This window comes from Coregonus clupeaformis, chromosome 12 (assembly GCF_020615455.1).
Source record: "Coregonus clupeaformis isolate EN_2021a chromosome 12, ASM2061545v1, whole genome shotgun sequence".
Lineage (NCBI taxonomy): Eukaryota > Metazoa > Chordata > Actinopteri > Salmoniformes > Salmonidae > Coregonus > Coregonus clupeaformis.
Window position 1 is genome coordinate 22,055,620 of NC_059203.1, and position 25,240 is coordinate 22,080,859.

The window sequence follows — 25,240 nt, forward strand, 5'->3', positions numbered from 1 at the left end:
GGAGAGAGAGATGGGGGGATGAGAAAAAAAAGAGAATGGAGGGAGGGAAGAAAGGAGGACAAGAGAGGAGTTCACTGGTGTGTGTGTGTGCACAGTTAATGCCCATAATGCATCAGAACTGACTAACCAAAACAAATCGACGGCTCCAAGAACGCAACCAAACCATACCACACTATCCCCGGCCAGAAGATAGAAGAATGCATGAAACACAAACACATGACGGATGAATTGTTGTGTGAATTTAATGATTAGCTCTAACTGATCCCCAGACTGGAGGACATGGAGATTACTCCCTGCTGTGTAAACTGGGAGCCAAAGAAGATTGGGATCCAACATACATCTGCTCTGTAAGGATACTGTACCTACTGCTGCTTAGAGTGAAGCTGAGTTAGAGGCTGATGGGCCTGTATAACAACTCACACACACACACACGCACACACTTTAATGAACCACAGAGACAGGACCTTACGTTTAACATATCATTAAAATTGTGTGTGTGTGTGTGTGTGTGTGTGTGTGTGTGTGTGTGTGTGTGTGTATGTATAAACAGTATGGAGATGCAGGTTCCATGCCTAGTACCCATCTGGTCCCCTTGGAACTTACCTTGTCCAGGGGGCACAGTCAGCACCCTGTGGGGGTCAGGGGAGAGGCAGGTGACCCCCATGTCTGTGACTGTGGCAGGACTCTCAGCGTCGTGAAAGAAACAGGAGTACGACTTGTCCTCTTCTAGGATGGCCAGGCCCAGGACTGATAGAGAGATCTGAGGGAGGTAGGGAGAAGATGTGGAGAGAGAGAGAGAGAGAGAGAGAGAGAGAGAGAGAGAGAAGATGTGTGAGAGAGAGAGAGAGAGAGAGAGAAGATGTGAGAGAGAGAGAGAGAAGATGTAGAGAGAGAGAGAGAGAGAGAGAGAGAGAGAGAGAGAGAGAGAGAGAGAGAGAGAGAGAGAGAGAGAGAGAGAGAGAGAGAGAGAGAGAGAGAGAGAGAGAGAGAACTAGCTGGCTCTGATCTGCAAGATCTGCAAGGAGAACGTATATGATAAACATCTCTGATCTCTGCTCTAACACTGGAAGTAAAACAAGCAAACACTCTGCCAGCCAGGATCCAGCCAGACTAAAACTGACCCTCACACAGTGTGAACATAAAGGAACACACTGTATATAAGCATGTGCTCACATACCCATGTACTTGAACACACACAGAGGCACACGCAGTCATCGACAAACACATACATACACACATTCTTGGACACACACACATGCGCACATTCGAGCACACACAAAAATACACGCATGCCCACATACAAACAGACACACACATACACTTCTCTTCTCCTCGCGACTGATGTTGGAGGGGCTGAGGGACTGGATGGTGAGACACTTCTGCTCCATGTCGAAGCTCCACAGCCACTGGCCTGCCTGGGCCCCGCGTGAACACTGAGCCTGCCAGCCACACCTACACATACAATAGATAACAATATATTATTATCATATCACATACTGAAATAAACATTACCATCGCTCAGACTACTGCTGACCACATCTAGACAATATATTATTATCATACTATACTTTATAGATACCAACATATTATTATACACTCAGTGGCCCGTTTATTAGGTACACCACCCCATTCACGAAAATGGTTTGCTCCTACAGACAGTGAGTTACGTGGCTGTGGCTTGCTATATAAAGCAGGCAGACTGGCATCTAGTTACTGTTTGACTTTGAGTTTGGTATGATCGTCAGTGCCAGGCACGCCGGCCTCCTGGGCTTTTCACGCACGACAGTGTCTATGGTTTACAGAGAATGGTGCGACAAACAAAAAACATCCAGTCAGCAGCAGTCCTGTGGTCGAAAAAAGCTTGTTGATGAAAGAGGTCGAAGGAGAATGGCAAGAATCGTGCAAGCTAACAGGCGGGCCACAAACAGGCAAATAATGGCGCAGAGCTGCTTCTCAGAGGAAATGGCTGCCGAGTGGCGCAACGGTCTAAGGCACTGCATCTCAGTGCTAGAGGCGTCACTACAGACCCTGGTTAGATTCCAGGCTTTATCACAATCCGGCTGTGATTGGGAGTCCCATAGGGCGGCGCACAATTGGGCCGGGGTAGGCCGTCATTGTAAATAAGAATTTGTTCTTAATTGACTTGGCTAGTTAAATAAAGGTTAAATAAAATTTTCTTTCAAAAGAACTAGTCGGTCTTTGACCACATCGGGCTCCATTCCTATCAGCTAAAAACAAGAAGAAGCGGCTCCAGTGGGCACGTGATCACCAACACTGGACAATTGAGGAGTGGAAACACATCGCCTGGTCCGACGAATCCCGGTTCCTGTGGCGTCATGCTGATGGCAGAGTCAGGACTTGGCAGAAGCAGCATGAGTCCATGGCCCCATCCTGCCTGTCAAAGGCAGTGGTGTAACGGTGTGGGGAATGTTTTCCTGGCTCACGTTAGGTCCCTTGATACCAATTGAGCAATGTTTCTATGCCCAAAGAATTCAGGCTGTTCTGGAGGCAAAGGGGGGTCCGACCCGGTACTAGATCTGTACCTAATAAACTGGCCACTGAGTGTAAATCATAATGTACACATACAATATATTATCATATCATACCATAATAGATGCATCATTACGTTCACTATATATACAAAAGTATGTGGACACCCCTTCAAATTAGTGGATTCGGCTATTTCAGCCACACCCGTTGCTGACAGGTGTATAAAATCGAGCACACGCCATGCAATCTCCATAGGAAACATTGGCAGTAGAATGGCCTTACTGAAGAGCTCAGTGACTTTCAACGGTAGAATGGGAGGAGTAGAGGAGGAAGAGAGGGAAACACGAGAAAGGAGGAAGAAGAGAGGGAAACACGAGAAAGGAGGAGGAAGAGAGGGAAACACGAGAAAGGAGGAGGAAGAGAGGGAAACACGAGAAAGGAGGAGGAAGAGGGAAACACGAGAAAGGAGGAGGAAGAGAGGGAAACACGAGAAAGGAGGAGGAAGAGAGGGAAACACGAGAAAGGAGGAGGAAGAGAGGGAAACACGAGAAAGGAGGAGGAAGAGAGGGAAACACGAGAAAGGAGGAGGAAGAGGGAAACACGAGAAAGGAGGAGGAAGAGAGGGAAACACGAGAAAGGAGGAGAAAGAGAGGGAAAGACGAGAAAGGAGGAGGAAGAGAGGGAAACACGAGAAATGAGGAGGAAGAGAAGGAAACACGAGAAAGGAGGAGGAAGAGAGGGAAACACGAGAAAGGAGGAGGAAGAGAGGGAAACACGAGAAAGGAGGAAGAAGAGGGAAACACGAGAAAGGAGGAGGAAGAGAGAAACACGAGAAAGGAGGAGGAAGAGAGGGAAACACAAGAAAGGAGGAGGAAGAGAGGGAAACACGAGAAATGAGGAGGAAGAGAGGGAAACACGAGAAAGGAGGAGGAAGAGAGGGAAACACGAGAAAGGAGGAGGAAGAGGGAAACACGAGAAAGGAGGAGGAAGAGAGGGAAACACGAGAAATGAGGAGGTAGAGAGGGAAACACGAGAAAGGAGGAGGAAGAGAGGGAAACACGAGAAAGGAGGAAGAAGAGGGAAACACGAGAAAGGAGGAGGAAGAGAGAAACACGAGAAAGGAGGAGGAAGAGAGGGAAACACAAGAAAGGAGGAGGAAGAGAGGGAAACACGAGAAATGAGGAGGAAGAGAGGGAAACACGAGAAAGGAGGAGGAAGAGAGGGAAACACGAGAAAGGAGGAGGAAGAGGGAAACACGAGAAAGGAGGAGGAAGAGAGGGAAACACGAGAAATGAGGAGGTAGAGGGAAACACGAGAAAGGAGGAGGAAGAGGGAAACACGAGAAAGGAGGAGGAAGAGAGGGAAACACGAGAAAGGTGAAAGAGAAGAGCAACAGGGGAATTAGGGCCAAAGGGGTGATGAGAGAAATGTACATTGGACTGACTTTGTTTCTTTTTTTAATGAGACATCCTGATCGGTTTGAAATGGAGAAGAAAATAGGAAAATGTGGAAGGAGGACAGAAATAACAGAGAGAGGGGAGAGAGAGACAGGTGGTCAAGGTGCAGGACAAAAAGGGAGAGGGAGATGCGAGGGGGATGAGGGAGACTGAGGGAGAGAGAGGAACAGATGGTAGTAATCCTGCTGAGTAAACAACTAACTGAAGCTTTTAAGATTACTTGGCAAAAACTCTGGTCAGAACAAGGAGCTGTGCCAGCATTCTATGTTGTTGTTGCTGGGCCAATGACTTCCTAGTATGTTGTTGCTGGGCCAATGACTTCCTAGTATGTTGTTGCTGGGCCAATGACTTCCTAGTATGTTGTTGCTGGGCCAATGACTTCCTAGTATGTTGTTGCTGGGCCAATGACTTCCTAGTATGTTGTTGCTGGGCCGATGACTTCCTAGTATGTTGTTGCTGGGCCAATGACTTCCTAGTATGTTGTTGCTGGGCCGATGACTTCCTAGTATGTTGTTGCTGGGCCAATGACTTCCTAGTATGTTGTTGCTGGGCCGATGACTTCCTAGTATGTTGTTGCTGGGCCGATGACTTCCTAGTATGTTGTTGCTGGGCCAATGACTTCCTAGGATGTTGTTGCTGGGCCGATTACTTCCTAGGATGTTGTTGCTGGGCCAATGACTTCCTAGTATGTTGTTGCTGGGCTAATGACTTCCTAGTATGTTGTTGCTGGGCCAATGACTTCCTAGTATGTTGTTGCTGGGCCAATGACTTCCTAGTATGTTGTTGCTGGGCCGATGACTTCCTAGTATGTTGTTGCTGGGCCAATGACTTCCTAGTATGTTGTTGCTGGGCCGATTACTTCCTAGGATGTTGTTGCTGGGCCAATGACTTCCTAGTATGTTGTTGCTGGGCCAATGACTTCCTAGGATGTTGTTGCTGGTCTGATGACTTCCTAGTATGTTGTTGCTGGGCCGATGACTTCCTAGTATGTTGCTTATGTGCTTAGTTGTGAGTGTATGGAGAAAAGCCTGGGTTTGGCTACTGTAGCTACTACTCAAAAGATTGCCCACTTAAAGATGCACTATGCAGAAATCGTTCTGCCATTTCCTGGTTGCAAAAATTCTAATAGTTTGCCTAATTTCAGTTTATGTGACAAAACAAGCAAGTATAGTGTAGAGCAGTGTTTCCCAAACTGTGGGGCGCGCCCCCTAGAACTCAGTCCGGCTTTCAACTTACTCTTGAAAGTTGTAATAGTAAAAGGTACAATTTCAGTACTCCTCCTGTCATGTCAGTCATTGCATACCTTAGAGAGCCATTTATAACTTGTCAGAAATCAACTAGCCTATGTCAGCTAACGTTTTTAGCTAGATTATTTAGCCCATAGATTTTATAGTAATGTTCGAGTCACTCAAATATCACATGAATACACATTAGACATGACAAAATGTGTAGAATTGCAGGAAATAAGCTTTAAACCTGCAACATTTTCTCTCCACCAGCAAGAGAGGTGTGAACAGTTTGTGTCATGAACAGAGCTTGTGCCCATAGAAATAGACGTGGCACACGCAATGTTCCCCAATGCTGAAAGGGGGGGCCTGAGTAAAACAGTTTGGGAACCCCTGGGGTAGAGAATCATTCTACCATCTAAACCGCTGTGAAATATATTTTCCATAACCAACAAAATTGTATTTTCAGCTGTTTGAAGCTGGTGTACAAAAAGAAAACTAAAGTAAAACACGCACAATCGAAACTTTAAAACGGGACACATAGAAATAGCGCACATAGAACAGATCTACTGCTTCTTAGACTTGCTTTTAATGAGAAAAAACGATCTATAACTCACATTTCTATGTGAATTTTGTCAGGTCGCCCAAAAAATTACCTATTTTAGCCTTAAAACATAAGCAATACCTACGACTGTCTACTGTATTGGACAATCGTCATTTCTCACATACGCCAGCATGAGAGGTACCACAAATACCTTCTCTGACTGCGTTGTGCCCATCTGTAATATCTAAGGCCCTGAGATTTCCTAGTCCACTTGACCTGACCAGGGAAACCTCTGGCTCTAGTTTGATATGTTGACCCTTTAACCAGAACCAGGGTTGGGCTCTAGTTTGATATGTTGACCCTTTAACCAGAACCAGGGTTGGGCTCTAGTTTGATATGTTGACCCTTTAACCAGGGCCAGGGTTGGGATCTAGTTTGATATGTTGACCCTTTAACCAGAACCAGGGTTGGGCTCTAGTTTGATATGTTGACCCTTTAACCAGGGCCAGGGTTGGGCTCTAGTTTGATATGTTGACCCTTTAACCAGAACCAGGGTTGGGATCTAGTTTGATATGTTGACCCTTTAACCAGAACCAGGATTGGGCTCTAGTTTGATATGTTGACCCTTTAACCAGAACCAGGGTTGGGCGGATTACTTAAATGTAATTGGTTACTGATTACATATGACTTGACAATAAAAGTAATTAGTTAGCTAATCCATTGGATTACTCAGAATGAGTGGCTTACCTCCCCTCCAGGACACACCATCCACAGTAGGGGTCGTGGGCTGACAGACAGGCCTGGCAGTCCAGGTGTTCGTGGCACTCAGCCACCGGCCTCTTCTGGAGCTGTGACCACAACAAAAGAATAACAGGCAATATTCAGTCATTATGTGCAACACATAGTGAACAATGAGACGGCTCTTCACTGAAACAAAGGAGAGACATTTTGGAAACAGAACTATTGCCCAAAACTGTAGCAACTTCCCTGATAGGTAAAATGATTAGATAGGAATAAAGCAATGTGGTGAAAATGTTGCAGAGTCTATGAGGACTTTGCATGGAGCCATTACTATAAACTGAACCTCGTCTCAATAGAGCCGTGGACGAGATTACTATGAACTAAAAAAAAAGAGACTTGTTTCAGAGACACATAGTTGTTGACCACTGTGCCTGTGTGAAGGGAAGAAATTAAAAGTTGTTGTGTTGGTAGTGTACTGTTGGTGTCAGAAGTGAGATTCATGTGTGAAACTGCCAATGAGCAGAGGAGTTGGCAGGACAGCACCAACAAACAGATCTGGGACCAGGCTAGTGTACTGTACCATGGTGGACGTCATGATGAAAAGGTGCTCCTCAGACTGATCCAGGAGCAGGTCAGAGCTGATGGCCGCGTTGGCTTGGATGGAGACGACGGCGTACTCCTCCACCTCACCTTTAGGGCCCAGAAACACCTGGAAAACAAACATAAAAATGGTTAAGAAACCTATTAGGTACATTTCATTATATTATAGCAAACAGATAGAGGGGTACAGAACCTAGGTCACTCGTATGAAAGGAAAACATGCATACATTGCTCCAATAGGGTTAGCCCACTTTAGGGAATTGTAACGTTGGACCATTTACATTTTTACATTTTAGTCATTTAGCAGACGCTCTTATCCAGAGTGACTTACAATTAGTGAGTGCATACGTTTTCATACTTTTTCATACTGGCCCCCCGTGGGAAATGAACCCACAACCCTGGCGTTGCAAGCGCCATGCTCTACCAACTGAGCTACACGGGGCTCCATTAGCGAGGATCGCTACAATATTATAGAATCTATAGATTATAATATTTGTAAAAAAGATATCAGAAATTCTACTTGAATGTATTATTTTAAATGTTTAGATTGCAACACCTACAAATGATCCCTTATAATAAACATTTGTATAATTTGTTTTCCGAATACCCACTCTACATACTCCTAGTTATATAAAATGTAATGTAAATGTTATATAATTCACTATCCAGGGAGATAAATAGCATAGCATGGTCAGTTAAATTTAGCCATTAGGAATAACAATCATGCTAAATTGAATTATGTTGGTATTTGAAGCATTTTGAGCCACAATGGTTTCGAGGAGAGTTTAAATGGTAAAACATCATCAGTCTTCTGAAAGCATAGAAAGATGCACTGTTCTGTTTGGATGATTTGGAATGCCAATCTAAATGTTTGTCTTGAGAAGGTCAAGTGGGAACATGGCTACACAGTATTAGTTTGTGGCAATTAGATGTTGTTCACTCAGTTATCTCTCTCTCTCTCTCTCTCTCTCTCTCTCTCTCTCTCTCTCTCTCTCTCTCTCTCTCTCTCTCTCTCTCTCTCTCTCTCTCTCTCTCCTCCCCCCCCCCCTCTCTCTCTCTCTCTCTCTCTCTCTCTCTCCCCCCCTCTCCCCCTCTCTCTCTCTCTCTCTCTCTCTCTCTCTCTCTCTCTCTCTCTCTCTCTCTCTCTCTCTCTCTCTCTCACACACACACACACACACACACACACACACGGTGTGCACGCAACCATCTGGAGGAGGAAACACAGCTGATTCAAATGATCAAAGCTTGATGAGTTGGTTATTTGAATAAGCTGTGTAGTGCTAGGGCAAAAAACAAAACGTGCACCCGGGGGTGGTGGGGGGGCAGGACAGACTTTGCGAAACACTGCATCATGGGTAGATACAACTACTTAAAAAATGAATTTTTACAGGAACTTGAAAAAGTGTTACGGTAATGAGACATGATCTAGAGGAGTAGTAGAAGTATGCCTTCAGAATGAGGTTCTTATTGTCAAACACCCCCTTTACCCCAATTGGCCTTCTCATTACCGAAACGGCTAAAAATCTCAAAATTGATAAAAGGTCAGATTTAATTGTATTATAATTTAACTTTAAATATTCCTTTTTTGGACTGTTACGGTAATGAGAATTTTGTGGAAATTGTGGTAAAATGCATTATATCTGAACAAAAAACATAATAATAATTATGATACAGATAAGTATAGATCCTAATCTCAGTGATCCAAGAAGACATTTCGTGAAAAATGACCAAGGAAATTTTGGGTCAAATGTCAGTTTCATGAGAATGACCCACTCTGACCCCCTGCCATCCAATAGACTAGGATTATCTCATCATGGCAAATGATTGGTGCATATCTCGCCCTTGCAGTCCCATCATCTGTCAGTGGCCCTGTCTGAACACACACATACTGTACAGAACACAAACAGAAACTCTGGGTGGAGCACACACACACACGTTCTATTCCTCATTCTCTTTCAATTAAATTGCATTGATGGCCAATACAATCAATCAATTTCCCAATACCAACTCTGTAATAGTTGAGCTTAAAAAAATACATATTTCACTGCTAATTCACCTAGCAGGTGTCAGTCATGTGCAGACCTGGGTTCAAATACATGTGTATTTAGGTATTTGTACTTCTATTATTTTTATTTTCTAATAATGTGGTGCCGAATCAACTACTTCTATTAAAAATATTAGAAAATATAGTAGCTTACTATTTTAAACTATTTTCAAATACATTATTTCAAATACCCCTAAGACCAAACAGACCAGGGTTCAAATGCATGGGAGTATTTCAATATTTTTTATTGAAATATACACTCGTCGATGTATTTCCAGTATTTTCAAATACATGCCAATACTTTCTAAGTGTATTTCCAAATACATCCCAATATTCATCTACTTATACATTTAAAAAACAACAACTTAACAATACTTAGTAACTGAAATAGTATTTGAACCCAGATCTGATCATGTGCTGTAACATGCTACGTCCCAGAGGCATACTGTATATAGTCTGGGACTACAGTAAGGGGGACAGTAGTGACAATGAGTGACAGAGCATCTGGTGACAGTGACATTCAGACAATTCGGCAGTGTGTATGCATGCATGTGTAGTCTATGGAAAGAGAATAGGGCCTTCTATTTAGAACTCTGCTGTCTTTGCCATCTAGTTGCCAGTCAGTGGTGACTGTGCACTGTACACACACTGCATGTGACTCACACAACACAAAACCCTGAGTCATGGAGTCCTAGTTAGCCAGACATCATGAGGAATGGCCACATTGGCCAGTGGTGTTGTTCTGTGGTCAGTGTGTAAAAATACTGTTAATGGGTGTCACTGTGCTTCCCTCCCTGCTCTACCCCACCCCGCCCTGGTCACAACCGCTGTGCAGCCATTGACAAAAATGAAACAAAGTGCTAATTGTTAGCGTTAGTCACTATTCAGAGTGAGAGTCTGGGTGTGAGAGAACTTGCTGTTACTAAGAACTCGCTATGCCTAAACACTTCCTTGCCTTCGCTGACAGTGATAGGCGAACGGACTGGATGGGTTTTCACCAAGGCAGCAAGTTTAAACTACTGAGATGTACCCTATGAGCCCCCCACCACATCACCCCCTCAAATTCCTATGCTTGGGTGATATAAACTCAAATCTTGGCACTAACGCATTTCAAGACCATATTTTTAAGTGGGTTGTTTTTATATATTCCCAAGCCCTCTATGTGTATTACCGCCATGTTATGTTAACCCACAGGTGTGTTATCCCCCTCTTCTCTCCCCCCAGCCAACATGGCAACCCAATGGACTGGACAGTTGCGACTGTTGAGTGTCTATAGTGATGCCCGTTCCCTGTTCTCTATATCAGAGGACGGAACAGGGTGTTGTCTATATCAGAGGACGGAACAGGGTGTTGTCTATATCAGAGGACGGAACAGGGTGTTGTCTATATCTGAGGATGGTACAGGGTGTTGTCTATATCAGAGGACGGAACAGGGTGTTGTCTATATCAGAGGACGGAACAGGGTGTTGTCTATATCTGAGGATGGTACAGGGTGTTGTCTATATTGGAGGACGGTACAGGGTGGATGTAGGAATATCCCTCCTATTGTGTATGATTAATAATAGTGTCAGTCTATGCTGCCCCTCTTCTATCAGTGCCCTGGTCCATGATGGATCAATGCTGCCTTTCCCTGTTGTGGTTTACATGGCTTTGTCCCAAACAATACAGGAATACAACAACGTCTTACGAAACAGGACAACAAAAATCAATGAAGTCAGGAAAGAAAGCGAGCTGTCAACAAAAAAAAAAGATTAGCCAAAGAAAAGAGGAGAGAGAAAGAGAAGAGGTCTCATTGTCCATAACAACAGTACAAGCGTTATCTGGCAGGTCCAGGGAAAAGCAAACGCACCCAGAGCCACTTAAGGACAGATGCATTAGTTAGTTAGCTGGTCCGGTTTGCTCCTATTATTTCTGGAGTGTTGACTTCAGTCTGCGCTAGTATGGAAGGGTGCCTTCTCTAATCTCTTGGCGTGTGTGCGTACATGTGTTCGTACGCACTTGTGTGTCTGGCTGGCTAGTAGTCTGTGAATATCTGTCTAGGTCTATGTTGGGGCTGAGCTGAGGTTATTCAGGAAATATCAAAGGCTCACTTCATGCAATGGAATGCACTGAAATGTACCGTATACAAAATGTTCTGTATAACATACAAGACACAGAAACAACCAGCATAGAACATGTCCAGCCAAGTCCTGTTTTGAAGGTGTACAACACATTGAGGACACCTTCCTAATATTGAGTTGCACCCCATTTTGCCCTCAGAACATCTTCAATTTGTCTGGGCTCTATAAGGTGTCGAAAGTGTTCCACAGTGTTGCTGGCCCATGTCGACTCCAATGCTTCCCACAGTTGTGTCAAGTTGGCTGGATGTCCTTTGGGTGGTGGCCCATTCTTGATACACACAGGAAACTGTTGAGCGTGAAAAACACTGCAGCATTGCAGTTCTTGACACAAACCGGTGCACCTGGCACCTACTACCTTACCCCGTTCAAAGGTGCAGTATATCTCATGGAAAGAGCAGGTGTCCTTAATGTTTTGTACACTCATTGTAAATCGCTCCATTAGTTTTATCATCCCGATGGTCTCTACCTTATGCAGGTTTCCCTTGGAATCCCCCAGAAAGGCGATGGTATGTCCCGCCCTCACGCTGACGGCCACGGCGGTGAGACGGGCGGATGGGCTGTCCAATATGGGCTCGGCTTCCACTGCCACCCGGCTGGCCATTGGACTGGGGGTGTGGTCTGAACCACATGGGTAGGCATCCAGGGTGTTCTATAGTTGAAGAGGGAAGGAATTTGCAAATTGATGTAATTTAGAGATGTATGGACATAGTTTATTAAAGTAGGTACAATTTTTCAACTTCTAACAACACTAACATTTATCTAGAATGATCCAATAAGGTTATTATTTATTTATTTATTCATTCACACCAGTTACAAACATACACAACAACAACTTACAGACACACACAAACAATGACTACATGTAATCTGCCCAGAGCCACATGCTCACACCCCCATCCTTAGTGCCTGGATTATTGTTTGCCACATAGGGCTACATTCAGACAACAACCAGTCTACAAGATGATGGATTTGCTCTTAAAAAACCCCACTATGGTAAAATACACATACAGTTGAAGTCGGAAGTTTACATACACTTAGGTTGGAGTCATTAAAACTCGTTTTTCAACCACTCCACGAATGTCTTGTTAACAAACTATAGTTTTGGCAAGTCGGTTAGGACGTCTACTTTGTGCATGACACAAGTAATTTTTCCAACAATTGTTTACAGACAGATTATTTCACTTAATCACAATTCCAGTGGGTCAGAAGTTTACATACACTAAGTTGACTGTGCCTTTAAACAGCTTGGAAAATTCCATAAAATGATGTCATGGCTTTAGAAGCTTCTTAGGCTAATTGACATCATTTGAGTCAATTGGAGGTGTAGCTGTGGATGTCTTTCAAGGCTTACCTTCAAACTCAGTGCCTCTTTGCTTGACATCATGGGAAAATCAAAAGAAATCAGCCAAGACCTCAGAAAAAAATGGTAGACCTCCACAAGTCTGGTTCATCCTTGGGAGCAATTTCCAAATTCCTGAAGGTACCACGTTCATCTTAACACACAATAGTACGCAAGTATAAACACCATGGGACCACGCAGCTGTCATACCGCCTTGGAAGGAGACGCGTTCTGTCTCCTAGAGATAAACGTACTTTGGTGTGAAAAGTGCAAATCAATCCCTGAACAACAGCAAAGGACCTTGTGAAGATGCTGGAGGAAACAGGTACAACAGTATCTATATCCACAGTAAAACGAGTCCTATATCGACATAACCTGAAAGGCCGCTCAGCAAGGAAGAAGCTACTGCTCCAAAACCGCCATTAAAAAGGCCAGACTACAGTTTGCAACTGCACATGGGGACAAAGATTGTACTTTTTGGAGAAATGTCCTCTGGTCTGATGAAACAAAAATAGAACTGTTTGGCAATAATGACCATTGTTATGTTTGGAGGAAAAAGGGGGACGGCTTGCAAGCCGAAGAACACCATCCTAACCGTGAAGCACGGGGGTGGCAGCATCATGCTGTGGGGGTGCTTTGCTGCAGGAGGGACTGGTGCACTTCACAAAGTAGATGGCATCATGAGGAAGAAAAATTATGTGGATATATTGAAGCAACATCTCAAGACATCAGTCAGTAAGTTAAAGCTTGGTCGCAAATGGGTCTTCCAAATGGACAATGACCCCAAGCATACTTCCAAAGTTGTGGCAAAATGGCTTAAGGACAACAAAGTCAAGGTATTGGAGTGGCCATCACAAAGCCCTGACCTAAATCCTATAGAACATTTGTGAGCAGAACTGAAAAAGCGTGTGCGAGCAAGGAGGCCTACAAACCTGACTCAGTTACACCAGCTCTGTCAGGAGGAATGGGCCAACATTCACCCAACTTATTGTGGGAAGCTTGTGGAAGGCTACCCGAAGTGTTTGACCCAAGTTAAACAATTTAAAGGCAATGCTACCAAATACTAATTGAGTGTATGTAAACTTCTGACCCACTGGGAATGTGATGAAAGAAATAAAAGATGAAATAAATCATTCTCTCTACTATTATTCTGACATTTCACATTCTTAAAATAAAGTGTTGATCCTAACTGACCTAAAACAGGGAATTTTTACTAGGATTAAATGTCAGGAATTGTGAAAAACTGACTTTAAATGTATTTGGCTAAGGTGTATGTAAACTTCCGACTTCAACTGTATAAACAGCTGCATCGGATAAATGACAAGTCAAATGTAGCAAACTAGCAAAAAACATCTTCTCGGCAACTAACTCGCTAGTATTATTGATTGTGAGGAAGACAAAGACGGCTATATGAAGACATTGTGGAGTTGGAGGTGAGGGGGGAAACTATCGTAGGAATCTGTCAAACTCTGTTCCAAAGTGTTTCATAGCTTACTGGGAACCTGTTTTTACTTCGACACATTTAGCAGATGCTCTTATTCTGAGTGAATTACAGTTAGTGCATTCATCTTAAGATACTGTAGCGAGGTCAGACAACCACATATCAAAGTCGTAGTAAGTACATTTTTCCTCAAAGAAGTTATCCGCAAAGTCAATGCTAGTAGGAAAAGTGAAATCTATTTTTTCATGTGGGGAGGGGGGAGGGGGGTGCATTTTGGCAGTGGGAGATCTATGACTTGGCTGCAGACCTGTGTTTTTTTTGTTCCATACTTTAGGGGAATTGTTTTTGGGAACAGAGCGAGTCATTACTAGAGCTACAATAATCTGTTTTTCTCCCAAACACATCCACGGAATTTAATTATGACAAATATTACCAGCTTATGAGTTCCTGCAACAAAAAGACAATAGGGCTGAAGTAATAAACATTGGGCTCTAACACTGTTGATAGGTACTTGTGTAGATGTGGTGTTGGTGTATTGTTACTATTTGTGACAGAGACTTTGTTTATGTTAACGGACCTAGTGCTAGCCTAGCATTACTCTCTCTCTCTCTCACACACACACACCCAGTCTCTCCCCATCTCCTCTCTCTTCATCCCTCCCTCTCTCTCACACACACACACCCCCAGTCTCTCCCCATCTCCTCTCTCTTCCTCCCCCGCTCTCCTTCCCTGTCCCGTCTGCTTCCCTGTCGCAATCTCCCTTGTTCCGGTCTCAGCGGTGGGTGACTTTATCCATCCTTGTCAGTCCTGGTTAAATGTGTCCCTCCCACTAAGTAAGGCTAATGCCACCAATCGATTCCCCCCTTACAATCCTATTAAATTGTCCTGTGTGTGTCCCAAATAGCATCCTATTCCCTTTGTAGTGCACTACTTTTGGCCAGGGCCCATAGAGGTCTGGTCAAAAACAGTGCAATAAATAGGGAATAGGGTGCGATTTGGGAAACAGTCCCACCACACTACTGTTCCCCCGACCCTGTCGGAGGTAAACAGCATTTAGGGGTCAGAGGTTAACACTTCTTCTGTGTCCTCTATGGGGTGCATCATTAAATACACTGTGGCTCAGCGGGGACTACCCACTGTAGTCTGAGCAGCAGTCGCATGCAAATGTACACACACACACACACACACACACACACACACACACACACACAGTCACAAACGTCAAAACACAGACAAAACAGGGGCATTACATGAAAATAATCAAATTTAATTCCCCAAATAGGAGGATTACATTAGTCTGTACTAAAATATAACATGGAGGTCACGTTGCAGAAACTGAATGACACTGGAAGCAACCAATCTAATAGTAGAATTACAGTAAATCCTAAAGACATTCTGACTTGGTAAGAAACAACATCATCTTTATTGGTACATGTAGAATAAACCCAGTTCCACTCTATTTTACAGTCCCCTATTTGCCTGGTAACTTAAACACGGTCACAGCATAGATGTTACATTATCATCACTTAATAATAGTCTAATTCTACCACTAGATTTAAGTACCAAAACGTATCAATTGCATGCCATGTAATTTCCACCCCCAAAAAAATAATCTGGTACATACCAGCTAAACAGTACTAATAGATAAAGCAGACAATAAAACAAGGATCAGGCTGCTTACTATTTGGCATCCAAATTGTTACAAATTGTTAGATTTTTGGAAGCAAGCACCGGAAAGTACCCATTGTTGCCTCATGACTTCCTCATACTAGGTAGTCTAAATACCAGCAATAAAAGGACTGTAAACTAAAGTGCTTCCACAGAAACTATAAAATAAGGCAAGCAGACCTGGGTTCAAATTCTATTCTAAATCATTTCCAATACTTTAACTACGCTTGATTGTAACTAATTGAATAGTTGCAAAACGGCAAACCCTGTCCATCTGGCACTCCAGAAAGGCTAAAGCAAACGCTAAAATATTTAGAAAGATTTCAAACACTATTTGAACCCAGGACTGAATAAAATAAGGACCTGGCAAGTCAATCTACTCACCGACGGCAGGTTGGCACAGTTGGACTTGACTTCGTACTCGATGTAGGCCGCCTCTTCCCCTCCCTCAGCACGGCCGAACTGCGTGTAGCACAGGTCCCTGGTGGAGTTGATCCTCTGGTCCAGATCGTCCAGGTTAAACATGCAAAGAGCCGAGTCCTCACTGGGCCGTGTGGACGAGGTCTGATGGGTGGAAAACACCCCCAGGAGCACCTCGGCTTGCCCAGCTTCGCCCCCACTCCCCCTGGGTGGTAGACCAAGGCGGACAGCCTGGAGCAGGTTGTAGCTTTTCCCGGCCGCCGAGCGACAGGCCAGAGGAACTTCCACGTACGAGTAGTAGGCCTGGTCGTCCAGGCAGACGCGCGACATGTAGGTGCGGTACTCGCGCGACTGCGACTTGAGGTCACGCCGGTAGAAGAGGAAGTAGACGTGCTGGCGGTGGGCGAAGGAGGCAGAGAAGTGGTGGTCGTACTCCGAGAGGCGGCCTGCCACCGCTAGCTTCGCCGTTTCTTCGTAGGAAAAGACGGGCTCCTGGGCCAGGTTGCGCGTGGAGATAGGTGGGTGGCTGCTGGTGTAGCCGCGGCCCACAAAGAGCACAGGCTGGCGGTCGGGGCGGGAGCGCACCACCAGGCCCACCGTGCTTACGTTGGGGTGGTTGGCCGCCACGTACTGCGTGTCCACGGGCCGCTCGGCCGAGAACAGCACTGTACCCACAGAGTCTAAACTCCGCTTCTGGCAGATGCCCTGGTTGACGCTGCCGCATGTGATCAGTTCCATGGAGTAGGGGTCCACCAGCAGGAGCTTGTTGTGGTTGCTGGTGGGCCGCGCCTGCGGGCAGTTGCCCTCGGTGACGGGGGGCAGGCACTCGCGGCTGTCTGTCACGGGTCCAGTGTCGTCCTGGAGCTCGGCGGTCAGGTGGCGGTCCAGCTGGAAAAGGCGGTCCTGCGCCCCCACGTAGACGCGTCCCACCGTGGGGTCCGGGTGCAGGGCCATGTGCTCAAAGAGGGTGTCGTTGCGGGTGAAGGTGGGGTAGGGGGAGGAGGCCCAGGCCAGGCCATAGGAGGGCCATTTGGCAGCTAGCAGCAGCACCAACAGTACTGGGACTGGGACCGCCACCGGGACAGAGAAACCACGTTGCGCCATCCCCGGAGGCATGGCAACCAATCTGGCAACCCAGGAGAGAAAGCGAGGGATTCACACACACACTTCACAACCTAGATAGATAACATACTGTATATAGTTATGAGAAACATGAATATTCACATCATTTAACTTCAAGTCACTAATGGTAAATTATACATTTATGTACAAAACAAGCCCCCAAACATACTGATAAACTACAGCTCTTACCTAGATTAGATTAATTAATTTGAGAACTTTCTCTCACCATTTGTTTCCAAAGATGTGTTACAGAGGCATGTCACCCCTTGACCTCCCAGCAGCTTGGTTTGGTTAAAAACACCTCCCCTACGACTCCAATCTGCAAGACAAAGAGAGACAAATGGTTAATATCTCTGTAAACCAAGGAACACCAGTTCAAGTGCAATTAGAAACCAATCACGCACTTTTACCGCATAAAATGGTACAATCAAGCCACACGTCAAATGTTTTCCTCCATCAGCGCATTTTCATGACAAATTGTTAAAAAATTATCCTAAAAAGCTGAATTGCCGCAGTAAAATCAAGGCTTTTTGCCCCCTAATAAAAAATAAAAAAACACCCACTGCATAGTATACTTTGCATTGCCTAAACACCTCAAGTGTTAGCAACAAGTGTTAGAATCAACAAGTGTTACCCCAACAGTAGAGTTAGCATGTTTCTTATTGAACAAATCCCTTCCTAATGCAAACACAAATGTAATGCAGAAATAAGAAGTCATTTAATCCTGCTCCAGCAGTTACACATGTGACCAACAGGGGTTAGTCTCCGGCGCTTTACCCAAATGAATGTTCCTAAAGCCTAGGCATGTCTTGGGTAAATCTCATGTCTCAGGTAAGGTTACTCATCACCAAACCACCTCTATAACAAGACTATATTTGTGCACTGTGTGTTGTCTTGATAGTCTGTTTGACTAAATGGAGATCATTGGAACGCATTCCCATTGAAATTCAAGTCAGACCTGCCTTCGCCCAACAACATCGTTTTCACTTGCCTGGGAAGCCCTTCTTAGCAAAAGCCAGGTCAAGTAGTGTCACCCACAGAGAGCTTTCAGTACACTCACTTTCAGCACACTCACTGTTCCAAGCCATCCCCATTGCTAGGCTACCAGGCAAAAACACTTCACTTGAGCACAGTCACTAACACCCCTGGACACCTTTACCACAGTCATTCCTGGCACCAACAGACTGAGTCTGCGTTTAAATGGTAACCTATTCCCCATTTAGTGCACTACTTTTGACCATAAGGCACTGGTCAAAAGTAGTGCACTATATAGGGAATAGGGCGCCATTTGGGACACTCTTCTTCTCCCTCTCCACTTCTTCCGCTACCAATTTTCCCTCCGCGCTTCTTTCTCTCTGCCTCCACCTGCATTATCTCCCCCCTCCCCCCTTCTCGCTCGTCCAGGGGTGTTAAACATGCAGCCCGCGGGCCGGAGGGGGTCCAATCCGGCCTGCGGTGGTTTCAGTAAAACATTATATATATATATATACACACTGCTCAAAAAAATAAAGGGAACACTTAAACAACACAATGTAACTCCAATTCAATCACACTTCTGTGAAATCAAACTGTCCACTTAGGAAGCAACACTGATTGACATGCTAATGAAATAGACAACAGGTGGAAATTATAGGCAATTAGCAAGACACCCCCAATAAAGAAGTGGTTCTGCAGGTGGTGACCACAGACCACTTCTCAGTTCCTATGCTTCCTGGCTGATGTTTTGGTCACTTTTGAATGCTGGCGGTGCTTTCACTCTAGTGGTAGCATGAGACGGAGTCTACAACCCACACAAGTGGCTCAGGTAGTGCAGCTCATCCAGGATGGCACATCAATGCGAGCTGTGGCAAGAAGGTTTGCTGTGTCTGTCAGCGTAGTGTCCAGAGCATGGAGGCGCTACCAGGAGACAGGCCAGTACATCAGGAGACGTGGAGGAGGCCGTAGGAGGGCAACAACCCAGCAGCAGGACCGCTACCTCCACCTTTGTGCAAGGAGGAGCAGGAGGAGCACTGCCAGAGCCCTGCAAAATGACCTCAAGCAGGCCACAAATGTGCATGTCTGCTCAAACGGTCAGAAACAGACTCCATGAGGGTGGTATGAGGGCCCGACGTCCACAGGTGGGGGTTGTGCTTACAGCCCAACACCGTGCAGGACGTTTGGCATTTGCCAGAGAACACCAAGATTGGCAAATTCGCCACTGGCGCCCTGTGCTCTTCACAGATGAAAGCAGGTTCACACTGAGCACATGTGACAGACGTGACAGAGTCTGGAGACGCCGTGGAGAACGTTCTGCTGCCTGCAACATCCTCCAGCATGACCGGTTTGGCGGTGGGTCAGTCATGGTGTGGGGTGGCATTTCTTTGGGGGGCCGCACAGCCCTCCATGTGCTCGCCAGAGGTAGCCTGACTGCCATTAGGTACCGAGATGAGATCCTCAGACCCCTTGTGAGACCATATGCTGGTGCGGTTGACCCTGGGTTCATCCTAATGCAAGACAATGCTAGATCTCATGTGGCTGGAGTGTGTCAGCAGTTCCTGCAAGAGGAAGGCATTGATGCTATGGACTGGCCCGCCCGTTCCCCAGACCTGAATCCAATTGAGCACATCTGGGACATCATGTCTCGCTCCATCCACCAACGCCACGTTGCACCACAGACTGTCCAGGAGTTGGCGGATGCTTTAGTCCAGGTCTGGGAGGAGATCCCTCAGGAGACCATCCGCCACCTCATCAGGAGCATGCCCAGGCGTTGTAGGGAGGTCATACAGGCACGTGGAGGCCACACACACTACTGAGCCTCATTTTGACTTGTTTTAAGGACATTACATCAAAGTTGGATCAGCCTGTAGTGTGGTTTTCCACTTTAATTTTGAGGGTGACTCCAAATCCAGACCTCCATGGGTTGATACATTTGATTTCCATTGATAATTTTTGTGTGATTTTGTTGTCAGCACATTCAACTATGTAAAGAAAAAAGTATTTAATAAGATTATTTCATTTATTCAGATCTAGGATGTGTTGTTTAAGTGTTCCCTTTATTTTTTTGAGCAGTGTATATTTTTTTAATAAAACATTTGGGGGGGACGAACTAAATATACTTAAACCAAATCTTGACTGTGTCCAACTCGCTAATAATCACCAAAATGAAAGCTAGACAGTCAGGGAGCATTAAAAAAAATCAAAAAACGATGGATAGAGGACTATTTTGCCCTAATTTTCACTGCAAAGAAATATACATTTTCAGTGTGGCCAACCGGACCTCGTTGGGGCAAAATGAGTTTGACACCCCTGCTCTAGTCACTGGCACGGAAGTGAGATTTTCCAGTGCCAGTTCAGACGGATCTCTCTCTCTGTCTCTCCCTCTGTACTGAGAGAGGGAGGGAGAGAGAGAGACACACTAAAAGAGACACCTATTCACCCCGAGCAACAGACCAGTCTTAACCACAGACACACACCTCATTCCTCACCCCATTGGGGCATGTAGAGAGCCCTCTGTGTGAGGAGGGGTGGAGGTGTTAACTGGGAAAGAGGGTAAAGGCTTGGCAAGGGGCCAAACTAGGAAAGAAAGAGAGAGAAAAAAACTTTACTCAAGTATAATAATTTATGTTTTTTTATCTGTATAATTTTTACCTGACATGAATTACATCTCAAGCCATAATTTTGCACTTCCTCTCCAAATGTTTATTTTTTTGTATTATGAAAACGTTTTATGAAAAGTTTTATCAATTGACGGCACCAGAGGCAAAGTCGCTCTTTGATTGATGCCTTAGTCAGTGAAAATTACCAGAACATTCAAAACATGCAATCCAAACATTGAGTCGGGATTCGGAAGGAAGATAAGAGACACTGACAAACACCAGCCGAAATACAGACTTTCCCCTTTGACCTGGCGAAAGAACAACAAGAACAATAATGGAACCAATAGAGTAGTGGTAAAAGTGCAAACCCCGCCCACCTGGCGCTCCAGGCAGGCTAAAGCAAATGCTAAAAGTATTCGAAAGATTTCATATGGTATTTGAGTCCAGGTTTGTTTGTGGGTGTGACTCTTCTGGAAACCTCTACCCTGTACTAACTCTGCCTCGCTAGAAGGAACGCTAACCCTGAGAACGCTACGACGCCGGAGCCTAGCGCAGCCCCGTCAGGAATGACAGGCATGTTAACTCTGTGACAGACTACAGCAACAAACACTGTGTTTCTCCCATTTCTTCCGCGACCACCGGAATCTGGGGGTCGCATGTAATACCGTCGCGGGTCACGGTGAATTTGGCACGGCACGGTTACGTGGTTGTCACTTTGGGTGATCGCAAAAAACTTGCAGGCCTGAGTGTTCACTGTCCAAGAGCAACAGTCGGGTCGGTTCAGCGTCTGTGCCAATCTTTTTTCCCACTCCCTTCCCTCAACCTATTTTGGGAAATAAAGCAACCCTAAAGTACAGTACACTGGCTTCTCAGTCTGCTTCGTCCTGTTTGACTTGGAAATTACTTCCTCTTCCTGAAGCAATAATCCAATCAGGCGAAACTTAATTCCAATAATTTTTTTATATACGGGAATAGTTGAAATGGAGTGGTGATTCTATTCTCGTAGTCAGATCTCAAAATCTGATTTCGCCTCCAGGGGAAGTCGTTTTTTTGTCGCTTTAGCTGGCGGGTTAGGTATCACTGTGTGAAAGGAGAGAGGGGAGGAAATGTGTGCTTGCAATTGGTTTTCTGTAATGTTTCTTTCACCTCAGTGTAACGGAGTATTCCTTTCCTTTGCCCTCTGTCTCTCTGCTGAATGGACACTGAAGGTACTGCACTAGATTGCTATGGTCAAGCTGTGCAGACTGAACAGTAAACAGTATCTAAGCATATCGCCAAAGTAAAGCTGCAGACCAAGCCTGTCTGTGTAGAGCCTACATCTATAGGCCTAAATGTGTTTAGTGGTGAGCTATTGCCTATGTATATGCTTATTTGTGTTTGTGAGCTGTAGCCTCAATAGCCTCTATGGGTTTTCAATTTGCCATTCTCTCATTGGTTGTATGGCCCTTGGATACGGAAAGGTCGCCATGGATAATGACTGGGTTTTCAGGCATTAGGCCAATCGAGAAATAAGGTCCAGGAGACATCACCCCTAATAGGTCCAGACAGGGTCCATTAACCAGGACAGGAGGAAGTCCACTGGTCTGGGCCAAGCTAAGTGACCAGGCGACTATGGAGCATTCCTGGGAGGCCATCATCTGTTTAATGGAGTTGACTCCCACACACAATCACCATCTCATTCAAACCCAAATCATTTCCCCAACCGATAGGGGAGAGCGAGAGAGCGCGAGCGAGAGAGAGACCCAGAGACGTTACCACAAACCAGTGCTTGCAAGCTTCAGTGCTCCCTGAGAACTGATGGAATGTGACTAATGATAAGCCACAAACGGAGGGAGAGAAAGAAAGAAAGAAAAAAAGAAAGAAAGAAAGAAAGGAGAGAGAGAGAGGTGGAGTAGCCATTAATTAAAGGGCCTACCCATAATGCCCCATTCGACGGCCACTCATTCACAGACCGGGGGGAGAGAGGGAAGAATGGAGCAGGTTTCTAATTAGTGACCAATTACTGTTTACATAAAACACCCAAACAGTGGTCTGTGGAAAGAGGACTCCCACCCCATCCCACTTTTTAATTTCTCTCAAACACACACTTGTAATAAACAGTCCTCCTCTGCACTTCAAACAAATAAACACACACTCATGCACGCCCCCACACACACGCACATACCATTCCCTCGTCTCGGCAGAAAAGTGGGACTGGAGTGCACTCGGTCAGTCACTCCCCAACATCAACAAACAGTGTTTACAAAGGATGCTGTAGTGGCCTCAAGAACCTGTGTTCAATTACACAAACACTGAGGTCGATGTCCCCCCCTCCACCCCTGTTTGCAGTGCAACTGTTACAACACACAGACAGACACAGACACACACACACGGCTTGGGCGGTATACCGTATATCAAGATATTTGGGAAAAGCCACAGGATTTTTCTATACCGTCAATATATACCGTTTAATACATTTGAATATTTTTTGCTACTTTTTAAGTAAATACCTTATGAATCTTACCGGTAGTCCCCAGTCACGTGATTTTTGTTTACAAGCACACAACTACGAGAGACTGGAGCCTTGAGAGTCACTCACTGGTGTGCAGCATGCGCCAGGTGATCTAATTATAGTATGGAATTCACAACTAAATGTTTGCCAGGTAGATATCTTAGAACTATTAAGTTAACTTTCTAAAATGTTCTAAATGCTCTGCAGTTGTGCATTTGGTTTGCTAATTTAGTAGCTAGTTAGATAGCTAAGTGGTCAGCTTCTTCCAAAATCAAGCCTTTGCTTGGTAACAGCAGAGAATCCCCTCCTGGATCAAGAGCCTTGCTGGCCAATACTTGTTTTGTGAGTGCAGCAAACTGAGTAGCATTTTTTAATTACTTGTATAGTTTAGGTCAGACACTGTTTGGTTTACAGTGCATTCGGAAAGTATTCAGACCCCTTCACTTTTTTCACTTTTAGCCTTATTCTAAAATTGATTCAATTGTTTTTTTCCCCCTCGACATCGTAAGTCAGAGCCTCGGTAAGCTCTTAGCTCGTCGCTGAACATGTGTCTGATCACACCCCTGTGTTTTGATTGGGATATAGGATATGGGAGACAGAGGGAGACATGTACAGCAGCTTCCATTTAGAAGTGTGAAACTTATCAGGGGTGTGACTAAAGGGATGTGATTGACTGGAATGCCAACCCAAACCCCTAACCCTAACCCTAGGAGACCCCTAATAAGGGTCCAAAAAGCTATCTGGTGGGTCCAAGAAGGTCATCTGGATACACCCCCAAATGTTCCAAAAACCTCATCTGGAAGTCCAAGAAAGTTCTGGAACACTTCCCCAGATGGTCCAAGGAGGTTATCTGGGGGTCCAAGATGGTCACCTGAGATGCTCCACCAGCAACATATCCCTTCCAACTCAACATACTTTGGGATTCTTGGGTGTGAGACTACAGTAGATGATACAGTTGTTCAGTGTCCTGCCATATGCAGTATCTCACCAATGACGTTATCAAAACAACTCTGATATCTGTGGCAGCACACCCCTAGTCACATGGCATGAGTATCTATATGAGGACATTTTTCCATTATTACTCATCAGTTTAATCTTTGACAGGCCATCTTGCTTATTTTGAATGGAATTGCCCAGGTGTTAACACGAATACCTTGTATGATGTCAGTGTTTGTGAGAAAAGTACTGTATAAGTTAACGACACTAGTCTGTGTGTCTGTCTGTTCAAGTAGCCTTTTCATTATCAGTGTGCTTCCAACCTTTCCTTCTAAGACTAAACTGAGCTATGTTACAGTTTGTAATATGTTGCAATCAACTGCTGCCAAAATCACAAATTACGTTACACAGGCAATGGTGTGTTTTTTATTTTGTGCATCAGACTCTTCTTCCAAAACTCTTGAAAGAGCCGAGTGGTGTTTCACCGTTTCATTTATGATATCAAATTGTTACTCACCATCAGCCCCTGTTTATAAGACACTATGAAAGATATTTCACTCTGTGCAAGTCATAACATTACTGTCTACAGAGGTATCAGGTTATCAATATCGCTCTTTGCAAGCTACGAAAGGCTACAGATTGGCAGAGTTCCTGTGTGTTCTTTTGTTCAGTACAAGTTGTGTCAAGGCTTCTGCCCCAGAGTAGTGCCCCACTAATAACTGTTCTCCTGCCTGCCTGAAAGCCCGACTGCTTGCATGGCTAGCTGACATGAGGTTATTTATAGAGAAACCCCCAACAATGGCCGCCGAACTGAAGAGAACACATTCCTCCTCGGCAACTCAGATGATGAAATCTCTGAGAGGGAGATTACTGACCGTGCGTTCTTCCAGAAAGTTATTCTCTCCCGGTACAAGACTTAGAAAATGTACATGCAATTCACTCTGCGGAGACGGCTTTTCAAAATTAGCCCTTTTTAGGAAGAAGTTTGTTCTAACACTATTGGACGTGTTCCACTGCTCTGGGGGA

The 25,240-nt window shown here is 45.0% G+C and overlaps 1 protein-coding gene across 2 annotated transcripts in view; it reads right to left on the bottom strand.

Moving 5' to 3' along the window:
* The window catches only part of LOC121578006 (plexin-B1), a 131,084-nt gene that overhangs the window by 39,793 nt on the left and 66,051 nt on the right, over positions 1-25,240 (bottom strand). For both annotated transcript variants that reach the window (XM_045223749.1, XM_045223748.1), the window contains exons 3-9: positions 17,439-17,531; positions 16,055-17,216; positions 11,689-11,871; positions 7,039-7,167; positions 6,465-6,565; positions 1,320-1,452; positions 604-760 (exon numbers count right to left, since the gene is read on the bottom strand). In XM_045223749.1, coding sequence (XP_045079684.1) covers positions 604-760; positions 1,320-1,452; positions 6,465-6,565; positions 7,039-7,167; positions 11,689-11,871; positions 16,055-17,206 — 1,855 coding nt within the window. In that variant the 5' untranslated portion in view covers positions 17,207-17,216; positions 17,439-17,531. The remainder of the gene's footprint in view (positions 1-603; positions 761-1,319; positions 1,453-6,464; positions 6,566-7,038; positions 7,168-11,688; positions 11,872-16,054; positions 17,217-17,438; positions 17,532-25,240) is intronic.